We start from the raw sequence: 13,421 nt of genomic DNA, 5'->3' as shown, positions 1-13,421 counted from the left end.
GCAAAACAAAAACAAAAACAAAAAAACGAATTCTTATCCTGGGTGGTGGGTCAAGGAAAACAAAAGGTCTGAAAGCCAGTGCTCCAAGATGCGTTGCTAAATAAGCAAAGCCAGATGCAGAACACAGTCTTTGCGTTTCTGTTTGTGTTAACACAAAGGGAAAATGTACGCATGCGCGCGCGCGCGCACACACACACACACACACACACACACACACACACACACACAGGCTGCCAAATCCATCTGGGTACAGAGAGCAGAGTTCCTTCCAAGTGCAGGGGTTGGAGTTCGGACAGTAAGGGAACCACTATTCTTACTAACAGTAAGAATCACCCAGATTGGGAACTGCTATTCCGTGCATTCCTGCATATCCACAGGATAGCGGTTCTCAATCTGGATGATTCTGTCCCCACCAGGGGACACTTGGCCAATCACCCAGTCACACACTCACCCATGCCATCCATCCGTCTATTCAGCCATCCATCTGTCCATCCATTTGCTCACCCAACAAACATTTACTGACCACCTTCTGTCATGCTGGGCACTGCTGCAGATACAGCTACTGCGGAGGGCCCTACCTTGTGCCTCCCCACCTCTGTGTGTGACTAAGAATCAGCTCGTGTGCACACCTGCCTGTGCGCACTAAGCTTCCTTCTCAAAGGTTATCCACATGGCCAGGCACAGTGGCTCACCGCCGTAATCCCAGCCCTGTGAGAAGCCAAGGTGGGAGGATTACTGAGCCTAGGAGTTCGAGACCAGCCTGGGCAGCATAGTGAGACCCCATATCTCCCCCACAAAACAAAATACAAAAAAAAAAAAAAAATTAGCTGTGCGTGGTGGTATGTGCCTGTAGTCCCAGCTACTTCGGAGGCTGAGGTGGGAAGATCACTTAAGCATGGGAGGCGGAGGTTGTAGGAGTCAATATTGCACCAGTGTACTCCAGCCTGGGTGACAGAGCCAGACTCTGTTTCCAAAAAAATAAGCTCAGCTACAGCATCATTACTGCAGCTGTTAACAATAAGTGTCTGTTCACTGAGCGCTGGCTCTGTGCAGTGCCATCATGTCAGGTCACTGGCCTTATTCCCATTTTAGATGCAAAATCCATGCCTCAGAGAGCTCCACTAAACACAGCTGGATTCACACCCAGGTCTGGCGTTCTCAAGACTTCAGGTGTCTCCAGCAATAAGCCCCCAGGGTTTTTAATCCAGGCCCTACCATTTGCCAGCTGTGCAACCTTGGGCAAGCTAATTATTCTCCCTGTGCCTCTGTTTCCTCACCTGCAAAATGAGATGCTACCACCTACCTGGTGGAGGTTGTGAGGTTTAAATGAGAGAGTGCTAGGCCGGGCGTGGTGTCTCACACCTGTCATCCCAGCACTTTGGGAGGCTGAGGTGGGTGGATCACCTGAAGCCAGGAGTTTGAGACCAGCCTGGCCAACATGGCGAAACCCCATCTCTCTACTAAAAATACAAAAATTAGCCAGGCATGGTGGCGGGCACCTGTAATCCCAGCAATTTGGGAGGCCGAGTCAGGTGGTTCATCTGAGGTCAGGAGTTTGAGACCAGCTTGGTCAACATGGTGATACCCTATCTCTACTAAATATATGAAAATTAACCAAACGTGGTGGTGGGCACCTGTAATCCCAGCTACTCAAGAGGCTGAGGCAGGGGAATTACTTGAACCCGGGAGGTGGAGGTTGCAGCGAGCTGAGATCTTGCCACTGCACTCCAGCCTAGGCGACAGAGTGAGACTCTGCCCCCCTAAAATAATAATAATAATAATAATAAAAGCAAACATTTATCAAGTGCTTACTTTGGGCTAAGCATATAGTAACTTGTTTACTCCACCTAAGTGCTCCCTCAGCCCGCCTAAGCATCTGCTGATGGAATGAAAAACTGGTTGCTGAAGGTTAAATGGTTAAGTGGGAAAGCCTGGAAGTGAAACCATGGCTGTTCAAGGTCAAAGCCCGTGCTGACTTCTGCCATCCTGCCCTTGTCACTGTCACACTCTCCTCTTCCTACCTATCCACTCGTCCTTTTTGAATGAGTACCACATTCACTGCTCTAGAATAAGAGGGTAGCCCTCCCTAACCTGTTATGTACTTATGACTCATAAGCATAATGGTTATTACTTTTAAGACAAAAGGCTAATTTTCCTAATATGTAAAGAGTTTCTACAAATCTACAGCAAAATGACAGTAACCCAGATTTTACAATGGCAAAGGGTATTAGCAGTTTCATAGAACAGAAAGTACAAATGGCTCTTACTCTTATGAAAATCTGCCTGACCTCATTCTAAATAAAAGAAATGCAAATGAAAACGGAACAAGATACTATTTTTCAGCTATCTAGATTGGCCAAGTTCAACATACTGGTGAGGTTGCAGGGGGAAAAAGGCACAACCACATATCGCTGATAAAGGTTAAACTAATTTACACTCCACAGGGGGCAATTTGGCAACATCTGTCAGAGATAAAAATGCATATGCCTTTAGAGCCAGCAAATTCCTTTTGAAGAACTTATCCTACAAAACGACATACATACAAAGGCATTCTTTGCAACCTTGTTCATAATAGCTAAAGATCAGAAGTGACCTAAAAATCCAACAACAATTTAGACTGGCTAAATAAATATCCATACATGCACACAGTGGAATACTACGCAGTCATACAACATACAAGAGAGTGAAGAATGGGGCCAGGCACAGTGGCCTACACATGTAATCCCAGCACTTTGGGAGGCCCAGGTGGGCGGATCACTTGAGGTCTGGGGTTCAAGACCAGCCTGGGCAACATGGTGAAACCCCGTCTCTATTAAAAATACAAAAATTAGCCCAGCATGGTGGCGGGCACCTATAACGCCAGCTACGCGGGAGGCTGAGGCAGGAGAATCACTTAAACATGGGAGGCGGAGGTTGCAGTGAGCCGAGATCACGCCACTGCACTCCAGCCTGGGCGACAGAGTGAGACTCCATTTCAAAAAAAAAAAAAGAGGGAATGAAGAATGGTCTCCAAGATCAATTTTTAAATAATAAAAGATGCAATACTGCAGGCAGAGGATGCTACCCTTTTTGTAAAAATTGAAGGAAAAGAATCCATATTTGATTCTGTTTCCCTATCCAGATAACAAACCCAAGAAACCACCTTGGGAGGACAACAGGAGGCCACGGTTCAGGACAGGGGGCTTTCCACTATGCATCTTTTTGTACCTTCTGAAATGTGAATTATCTGAATGTATTACTTATTCAGATTTGAAAATTATAATTTTAGGAAAGAACAGATTTCCTTCCATGTGTGTCTTGCATTCCTGCAGCGCGTGGGCTCCCCCAGGGCCGGCCCTGGTCTCAGGCATCCATGATGACTGGGAGACACTTGGGAAACACTTGAGGGGTGAAGGAGAGCTCTGTGTTCCAGGTCAGCAGGACAGAGACGCAGGCAGGGCGGAGAGCGAGGAGCGGGAGAGCGGGCAGGAGGGGCAAGGCTGGGTCTGTGCTGCGGACAGAGGCGGCTGGGGTCCCTCTACCTGGGGGGCCGGAGCCGGGGAAGCCTGGCCGTCGGGGGCCTGAGGGCCAAGGCCAGCTCCTTTGGCGACGGGGGTGGCCGGGGCTGGGTCTTGGGCGGGAGGCGGGGCGCTGACTATGACCGAGGCAGGCACGGAGAGGTGGGGGCCCTCTGCGGAGAGGGGCTGCTGGCTCCTCTCCTGCAACGGGCAGCCCGCACAGGGTCAGAAGGCTGCCCCCACGGGCCCTTGACCTCCCCACCCGAAACCCCTGACCCTAATGATGCTCCCAGGGCTCCAGAGAACGGGGTAGTGGGCAGCCCAGCAGACGGGGTGCCAGGCACTGAGGCCACGGAGGCGGAAACCCAGACAGCCCGCTCCATTCTGAGCTTCCATTGGCCCCTCTGCCAGCTCCACCTTGCCCTGCCTCTCTCCTGCCCCACCTGCCTGTCCATCTGTCCCTGTCTCGTCCACTTTCTCTCTGAGATCCCTCTCCTTGTCTGTCAGCAGGCCAGCCAGTGCCTGCCCTTCTCTCTCCGTCCGCTAGTCCCTCTCCCTGCCAGTCCCTCTCCTCTCCCTGTCTGTCAGCAGCCCAGCCAGTGCCTACCCTTCTCTGTTCGCTGGTTCCTCTCCTTGTCTGTCTGTCCGCCAGTCCCTCTCACTGCCTAACAGTTATCCTGCCCCTCGTCTGTCAGTCAGCCAGCCTGCCAATCCATCTTCCTGCCAGTTCAGCCAGGGCCCTCACCCTTCGCGCCTCCTCTTAGGGGCCACCTGTGCCATGACTGAGACCTTCCCCCCCAGCTGCCACAGTGGCATCCACTTTTGGATCTTGGCACCTCGCCCCAGGGCCCCTCTTCCTCCCAAACCCGCCTCCTCTGGTACCTGCTCCCCTGCCCCGCCCTGCTTACCTGGGGCAGGAACATCTGCAGGGAGTCCTGAGTGAGGATGGCCGTGGGGGTGGCAGAGGGCGGCTGCCCCAGGACGATCTTCTCCGGGCTAGACGCCAGGCCAGGGCTGGGCTGGGGGGTGGTGGCCTGAGGCGGGGCGGCGGCCTGTGGGGTGGGGGCCTGCGGGGGCTGCTGTGCCTGCGGCTGCTGGAGGCCCAGGGGCAGAGGTGTGCTGACCGCGGGGGGCGCCTGGGGGGCAGGCTGCACCGTGAGGACTGGCGCGGCCTCCCCGGTGGCGGCGGCAGGGGTGGCCGGCTGCACCAGGCCATCGGGGGTGTTGAGCATGGCCACGGCACTCGGGGGCAGGGTGACCCCCTGGAGGACGGTGGTGGCGGCCGGCCCGGCGGGCGCTGGCTGGCTCTGCGTGGGCAGGCTGCCCGCCGCCAGCGACACGGGCATCTGGAAGAGCGCAGGCTGGCCCACCTGGATGGGAGCAGCGGAGAGGATGTGTGCGCTGTGGGCCCCGGAGTGGGGGGCCAACACGGGGCCCAGGCTCAGTGGGCCCGCCAGGTTCTGGTTGGTGAGGATGGGGTTCGCGATGAGCTGTCCACCTGTGTGGGGGGCAGCGGCCGCCAGGATCTGCCCGCCCACGTTGGCCGGCAGGGCTGAGAGCTGCTGCGGGAGCTGGACCGCGGGGGCGCCAGGCAGTAGGAACTGGTTCTGGCCCGGCAGCATGTGCTGGGCGGGGATGACGATGCTGCTGCCTTGGTTCAGGAGGTGGACGCTCATGGGTTTGCTCAGGGCCCCGGGGGGCTGCGGCGGGGCCGCCCCGGTGGTGGTGGCCGGTGGCTGCTTGAAGACGTTCGCCTGCAGCGCAGGCGCGGGGAAGCCCGACAGCACCACGTTCTGGCCCGCCTTCCCCGCCGCCATGAACGTCAGGTTCTGTGGGGCCTTGGGCTGCTGTGGCAGCGCCCCCGGCTCGCCCTGGATGGTGAGCGTGGCGCCCGCGGGCGCGAACGGCTTGGGCGTCAGCTGGTAGAGCTTGGGGGGCAGCACCCCCGCGGGCTTCGGCTGGATGGGCGTGGGTGTGCGATGCAGGATCACGTTGGGCGCCGGGACCAGTGGCGACGAGCCGAGGCCTGGGGCCACCGCCAGCGGCTGTCCCGAGGGCGCCCCGGTGGGAGCCGAGGCAGCCCCCGCGCCTCCAAACACAGAGTTTCCATTAAGCGTGGTGGCCACAGCGGCCGGGAGGTTCTTCTGGATGACCAGGCCAGCCCCCTGTGGCGAGACACCAGCCGACGCCAGGGTCACGGGCTCCGAGGGGCCGGCCGCCGAGGCCAGGTAGCCGCTGACGGGCACCTGCTTGGCCAGGAGCTGGGAGGTGGGCGTGTTGAGCGCCATGACGGGCTGGCCCACCACCTGGATGGGCGCCAGGCCCAGCGTAGCCGCTGTGGCGCCCCCAGGGCTGCCATTGGGCAGGCCTTGGAGGCCCGGGATGGGCTGCAGTGTCACGTTGCCCAGGCCCACAGGCTGCAGGAAGGGCTGGACACTCAGGGCCTTGTTGACCACGTCCTGGGGCGGCACCAGGGCCTGGTGGGTCAGCACGGTGGGCGGGCCCTGCAGCCCCAGCAGGTCGGTGCTGCCTGGGAAGAGGGCTTGGGGCCCTGCAGCCACAGCAGCCGCCCCTCCAGCGCCCGTCGGGCCTGCCCCTCCATCCGCAGGCTGTAGGGTGGGCAGCTGGAAGGGACCCAGGTCCAGCTCAGCCTCAGCCTCCAGCGTCTGCTCGGTGATGTTGGCCTCTTGGAGGCTCTGCTGGAGGATGTCACAGGGCTGGTCAGCACCCCCACCGCCCCCGCCGCCGCCCCCTGTCGCAGGAGAGCCCAGGATGTCATCTTCCAGGAAGTCTAGGTCCACACTGGGGGCCGGCTGATTGGGCTCTGGGTTCAGGTGGTTGCCGGAAGCTTCTTGCACATGGAGCTGCAGGCCAGCAAAGGTGGGAAGGAAAGAGCTGAGGTTAGCAAGGGGCTAGGCTCAGGCCACAGCTGCGGCAAAGAATGCTGAGGTGACAGGGCAGCCACGTTCAAGAAAGAACATTCCCGCCTGGCATGGTGGCTCACGCTTGTAATCTCAGCACTTTGGGAGGCTGAGGTAGGAGGATGGCTTGAACCGAAGAGTTCGAGACCAGCCTGGGCAACACAGTGAGACCCTGTCTCCATAAAAAATTTTTAGAAAAGAAAAATTAGCCAGGGGTGGTAGCTTGTGCCTGTGGTCTTAGCTACTTGGGAGGCTGAGGTGAGAGGATCACTCGAGCCCAGGAGTTTGAGGCTGCATAGTGGAGCTACGAGCACATCACTATACTCCAGCCTGGGTGACAGGGCAAGACTTTGTCTGAGAAGAAAAAAAAAAAAAGGAAGAAAAAAGAAAAGAAAAGAAAAAAGAACATTCCACCTGTAAGTGGCTAGACCTGGGATCAAATCCCAGCTCTGCCAAGGGTTAGCTGTGTAACCTAGGGCGTGCTTGATCTGACCTCAGTTTCTCCATCTGTACCCATCAGTAAAATGTAATAAAAAAAACTACTGTTCAAGGCCACAGTGACTCACGCCTGTAATCTTAGCACTTTGGGAGCCTGAGGTGAGAGGATCTCTTAAGCCTAGGAGTTGCAGGCTACAGTGAGCTATAATTGTGTCACTGTACTCCAGCCTAAGTGACAAGAGTAAGACCCAGCGGGGCACCCTCGGGACAGCTGCTGGTGGTGGCCCCGGGCCTCAGCTTGTCACCACTGGTCCCAGCGCCCAATGTGATCCTGCATCGCACACCCATGCCCACCCAGCCCAAGCCCGCGGGGGTGCTGTCCCCCAATCTCTACCAGCTGACGCCCAAAAATCAAAAATAAAGTCTAGGCACAGTGGCTCACACCTGTAATCCCAGCACTTTGGGAGGCAGAGGCAAGTGGATCACTTGAGCCTAGGAGTTTGAGACCAGACTGACCAACATGGTGAAACACCATCTCTACTAAAAATACGAAAATTAGCCAGGCGTGGTGGCACATGCCTGCAGTCCCAGCTACTCAGGAGGCTGAGGCAGGAGAATGGCTTGAACCTGGGAGGCGGAGGCTATAATGAGCTGAGATCCTACCACTGCACTCCAGCCTGGGTGACAGAGTGAGACTCCATCTCAAAACAAAACAAAACAAAAATAAGTAAAAACAAGCAGTTTAAATAGTAATACAGGCCCACAACACTTATCTGTAATTACAAAACCCAAAAAGCTCTAAGAACTGAGACTGTTTTCATAGCTCTGTTGGCAGCAAAACCTGACCAGAACCGACATGGCACTTTAGGTGGGATCCATTTATCCACATGATGTGACTTCCTAAGTTTGGCCGCCGAAAGGCAAGCGTGTGACATTACACACACCACATATATGGCACCGCTTTTCCAGAATTTGAGAAATTCGAAATTCTGAAACACACCTGGCCCTAAAGGTTTCTGACAAGCGGTCATAGTTCTGGTGGAGTAAAGCTCACATCAGCAGTGGCTCCCATTTGTGAGCTTCTGTGCCAACCGCACTGTGAGTTCAATGCTTTTTGTTTTTTTGGGTTTTTTTGAGACGGAGTTTCACTCTTGTTGCCTAGGCAAGAGTGCAATGGCGCGATCTTGTCTCACCACAATCTCCGCCCACGGGTTCAAGCAATTCTCCTGCCTTAGCCTCCCAAGTAGCTGGGATTACAGGCATGTGCCACCATGCCCGGCTAATTTTGTATTTTTGGTAGAGACAGGGTTTCTCCATGTTGGTCAGGCTGGTCTCGAACTCCCGACCTCAGGTGATCCACCCACCTCAGCCTCCCAACGAGCTGGGATTACAGGCGTGAGCCACCGTGCCCGCCTCAATGCTTTTTAAGTGCTTTTCATGCTATCCTGGACTGCAACCCAGGACACGCATGGAAAAATATCTGCAGGCATATGTGTGGAAAGCCCCACAAACAATACTTATGATACAGCTTTCCATCTCCACCGATACTGACCAAATAACCCATCAAAACCTGCAGCTTCCAAGATTCTCAGTAAATCCACATGGAGGGTTCACAGTAGCACCTGGCCCCTGGCAGGTGCTCGAGAAGCATCTATCATCATCACTGTCATTATTATTGTGATTCTCCATGCTGTTGTTGGTCACAGTTCCATGAGGCGGGTGCTGCTCCCTTCCTCATTTCACAGATGAGGGGACTGCCTGGGTCAACCACTGGTGAGTGGCAGGGAGTGGCAGGCAGACAGGGCTCTGGCTCAGCCTCCAACCGACTGAGGACCAGGCAGGCCACTGTGACCGCCTGAGCTCTTAACTGCCAGATGGTCACAACCTACCTGCCTCCTGGGATGCCTGTGAAAATTCACTGATGTCACATGTGGAGAGTGTTTAGAACCTGACCAGGGATCTTAGGGTATACAAAAATGATGGTCATGGTAAGAAGTGTGATCACAAAATAGTAACAGGATCACCACTGTTACTGGGCCTGTAAATAGACCAACGTTATATAATTACTGCATTTCCTCATCATTTATATTATGAAAGATAAGCTATTTGGAATATGATATTATAGCTGTGAGAACTAAATGAAGATGACAAGGAAGGGCCGGTCGTATAAGTGTTTGGTGAATGCGTGTTCTGATGATGAAGAGGGAAGGCGGGGAGGGTGAGGGGGGGAAGGAGGAAGGGGAGGCGGGGAGGGGGGAGGCCAAAGGAAGGTTGGGGGAGGCCAAAGGAAGGTTGGGGGAGGAAAAGGTGAAGGGGGGAAAGCAGCAACAGAAGAGGGAGAAGGAGGAAGGAGGTGGCCACCATGGTGTGGACAACTGGCACTTAGTCATGGGACCGGCATAGTCAGGCACACAGTAGGTGCTCAATAAACGTCCTCTGCATTGGCCACTCTGGGCTTTGCTCAGCACCCATATTCACTGCCCAGGTGAAGACTGAAGTCTGCAGGTGAGGGGGCCCCCTCCCCTGGGTCACACCCTGCCACGGCTGAGTTGGGCAGGACCCCAGGCCTCCCCCAACCCTCTGCTCTCCAGGAGTTCCCCTGTGAACCCCACAACCCACATCTGCTTCAGCTCCCCAGAACCACTCTGCATGAGCCGCCCCAGGGACCCAAGGCCTCGGGAACCCTTACCTCTTCCCCGAGGGGTCTGCAAGGCACAGTCAGCCTTGCCCATGTTGGCCCCCCTGCCAGGGTTCCCCAGCTCTGCTCCCTCCTGCACTGCCAGGGTGGTCCCGCCCCCCTGGGTGGCCCACCCCCACCCTCCTCCTGTCAACAGCCCTCAGGAGATGAGCCCAAGCCTCCCCTCTTGGCTTCAGGGCCCTCCTCCCACTGGCGGCCCCAACAGCTCAGGCAATGATCGGGAGCCACGGCACTTACCCCAGGACCTTCATAGAAGGCACTTTGGGCCTCCCCGGGATTATCCAGGAGGTCATCACTGTCAAGCTGCAACAAGACCCACCCCACCCAAGGTCGAAGGTCAGCAGGGCAGGCCCATGCTCTGGAGCAGAAACCAATTTAGGGTCACTCAGGACAAAAAGACAAGGGTTGGGATGGGAGAGGGCTGGGGGTATGGGAAACTCTCGCCTCCGAAAAGAGGCCCCAAAGGCAGGGGCTTGGGTGCCTGCCTAAAACCCAAGGCATCCCTAGCGCTGAGTCCCCGAGCCTGGCCTGAGAAGCGATCCTGCCGTGACTGCCTTGAATTCTGGAATCCTGCCTTCACGCCTCTGCCCAAGCTGCGCCCTGCCACTGCCCCCAGTGTCTCCAGTAGCACAACCTTCGGGAGTGGTCACTCGTGGTCCAACAGCCCCTGTCCCTTCTCACTAAATACTCCTTTCCCAACACAGCCTGAGTGCCTGGCACACCTACCATCCAGGCACCTGAGAAGCCATGCGGTGCCGTCTCTGGAAGGGCAGGGCATTCTCGGATGCCTAGCACCATCCTTAGCGCCCAGAACAGGCCCTGGCATCCAGGTACATGCTCAGTGAATGTATGTCCATGGCTGGGGCTTCCCTAATTTCTTGTTCCATGTGGACATCTCTCCAGAACCCCAACTTGTACATCCACCAGCACCACCTGGACTTCTGGAATCTTCCCCAAATTCCCAACCTCAGAAAATGGCACCAGAATCCACTCAGTTGCTCAAGCCAAAATCCAGGAGCCATGGTGGACACTCTCTCCCCCTCAACATCGAGTCTACCAGCAAGTCTCGTTGATGCCACCTCCCAGATAGATCCCAAATCCAGTGCCACACACCTCCCCCACTGCCTGCACCATGGCCCAGGCTGCCATCATCCCATTGCTCATGCCTCTGCTCTACAAATTATTTGAAACCTCTCCTTTCAAGAGGTGGAGCTCAATTCCCTTCCCTCTGAGTGCCAGCCAGACGGACTGATTAGCTTCTAGTGAATACAGTGTGATGGGAGGAAGGGCGTGGGACTTTGGAGACTGGGTCATTAAGGGCGCTGTGGGTTCCTCCTGTGTTCCCTCTCGGATCACTCGTTCTGGGGGAAGCCAGCTGCCATGCTGTGAAGACACTCAAGCAGCACTATGGAGAGGCCCCTGTGGTGAGGAACTGAGGCCTCCTGCCAACAGCCACAGGAATGAGTCCTGGTGGAAGCACATCTGCCAGCCCCAATCAAGCCTTTGGATGACTGCAGCCCCAGCCCACAGCTTGACTGCAACCTCATGAGAGTCCCTGAGCCTGAACCACCCAGCTAAGCTGCTCCCAGATTCCTGACCCTCAGACACTGCAAGAGCTCTAACAATTGTTGAAGGCACTGCATGCTGGGATAATCTGTTACACAGCCATAGATACTAATACAGCTGCTCAGAGCTCAACAGACTTCTACTTTTCCCCATTTTGTTCCGTTCTCTGGGAAGCAAATCAAATATGGCATTCTCCTATTTAAGAGCCCATCAGCGCTGCCTGTCACATTCAGAATAAAAATAACAACTCCTCTAACGGGCTTCCAGGCCTATGTAACCTGGTGACTTTTACCTACTACAGTCTCACCTCCTACTAGTTTCCCCTTCAGTTTGGCCCCATCAGCCTCCTTCCTGTTCCTCAACCATGCCAAGCTCTCTCCCACCTTTGAACTTGCTCTTCCCCCTGCCAGGAGCACCAGGCCTAGCCACCTCCCTGTGATCCTTCAGGTCTCACCTTCAATGTTACCCCCCTCGTGTGACCCTTTCTGATCACACTATCTAAAGGACCCCTGGGACCCATTTATTTTCTTTTAAACCTCTTTCATTGTGCAAATGACATTATTATTTTTTATCATACTCTACATGGTACTTTTCACCATTACCTTTATTAGTGACTGGTTTCTTTGTTTACCAAGGAGGTGTCCATGGCAGGAGGACGGGGATTTACCATGAGTTTTGCTTATGGCCGTAACTCCAGTGCCTGGTGTTAGAAGCCACAAGGCAGATGGCTACCTCATCAAGGGGACACGTCTCTCCCTGTCCCTCACTCCCAATTATACAGCCCCCCACGCAGGGAATGCCTCTCCCTGCGCCTATGCTTACCTTCTCGGATCCATGCAAGAAGTCATTGAGGGCCTGTGGGTCACTGGAAGAGAAGAGGAAGAGACGCTGAGGAGGTAAGGAGCTGGGGAGGGGAGGGAGGGGAGGGGGTTGAGACAGAGGGCAGGGGGTGGGGAGCCTGTTACTCACCAAATCACGTCTAGTAAGCATCTCCCATCCTCATCATCCATCGCCACTGGATGGGGTGGGGTCAGGAAGAGGGCGAGGGAGACAAGGTTAGATTTTGGCAGCTTGCCTGGCCCCCTCCCTTCAGGGGAGCCCCCTGGAGGGGGTCAGAGTTTCTGTTCCCTTGAGGCATGGGGATAGCTGGGGACAAGGAATACCTCCCAGGTGCCCTCCCAGCCAGAAACCCCTGACCAGGGACAGGGTCCTTTTCCCCCACTCCAACTCTCCCAGCACCTGATGATGATGATATCAACCGAGACTAGGTGAGTCCTGACTATGCCTCACACACACTAAGCTAATCCTCAGGATATCCCAGGAGGGGCCCCACAGCCCGTACCTTGCAGATGAGAACTGCAGGCACCAGGAGGGTCATCCTCCGTCTCCCAGCAAGCAGGCAGCAGAGCCAGGCCTGGAACCTAGGAAGCCTGGCTCCTGAGCCCTGCTCTTCACCACCCTGCTGTCCTGCCTCCCCAGACATGGGGCGTGTGGTGGGGGTCTGTCCTACATATAAATGGGTGAAGGAGTGAGGAAGCCAGTGTAGACAAGAAGGGCTTTGTGGCTCAAGGCTCTGGGTGACCCTTGAAGATGTCTGCAGTGTGTTCCCGAGGAAGGGGAGGGTGGTGGGGAAACTGAGACAGAAGTAAAGGAGAGGGGCTCATGAGGAGGGGCGCTCTGAGTCAGAGAAGCCACCAGGGCAAGGCTGAGCCCTATGGTCTGAATGATGAGGATGATGATGGCTAACATTTGTCGAGTGCTCGCTAGTTGCCAGGCACTGTCTGAGCACTTCAGCAATGTTAGCTTTTTCCACCCCCATAGGGAAGGGATCATTAGTCCCATCTGACACCAGGGGAAGCAGGTGTTCTCTGTATTTATTTACCCATCCACCCTCCCATCCATCTAGTCTTCCCTCCCTTCAAACACCCCTCCAAATATTCCTCCAACCCTCCAAAACATCCCTCCCTTCCCTGCCTCCATCCATCCATCCATCCACTTCTTTATCTTTCCAAACATCCCTCCAAACATCCAACCAGCCCTCAGAAACATTTAACTAGCCAACCCTCCCTCCAAAGCTTCCTCCTTCCTCCCTCCAGCCATCGGTCTCTTCCTCCCTCCATCCTTCCATCCGTCTACCTACCCATCCCTCCATCCTTCCATCCATCTACCTACCCATCCTCCATCTTTCCATCCACCTACCTACCCATCCCTCCATCCTTCCACCCATCTATCTACCCATCCTCCATCCTTCCATCCATCTACCTACCCATCCTCCATCCTTCCATCATCTACCTACCCATC

The 13,421-nt window shown here is 55.4% G+C and overlaps 1 protein-coding gene across 1 annotated transcript in view; it reads right to left on the bottom strand.

Annotated features, from left to right (window-relative positions):
- BICRA (BRD4 interacting chromatin remodeling complex associated protein) overlaps positions 1-13,037 on the bottom strand; it is a 30,944-nt gene extending 17,907 nt beyond the window's left edge. The window contains 5 exon segments of the mRNA XM_030796979.1: positions 3,522-3,698; positions 4,406-6,361; positions 9,792-9,857; positions 11,943-11,985; positions 12,090-13,037. Of these exon segments, the coding sequence (XP_030652839.1) occupies positions 3,522-3,698; positions 4,406-6,361; positions 9,792-9,857; positions 11,943-11,985; positions 12,090-12,130 (2,283 nt within the window). The 5' untranslated portion in view covers positions 12,131-13,037.
- Between the last annotated feature and the right edge of the window lie 384 nt (positions 13,038-13,421).

This window comes from Nomascus leucogenys, chromosome 17 (genome assembly GCF_006542625.1).
Source record: "Nomascus leucogenys isolate Asia chromosome 17, Asia_NLE_v1, whole genome shotgun sequence".
NCBI lineage: Eukaryota > Metazoa > Chordata > Mammalia > Primates > Hylobatidae > Nomascus > Nomascus leucogenys.
Note: the sequence above shows the minus strand (reverse complement) of the source record. Positions and strands in the feature narration are given on the sequence as shown.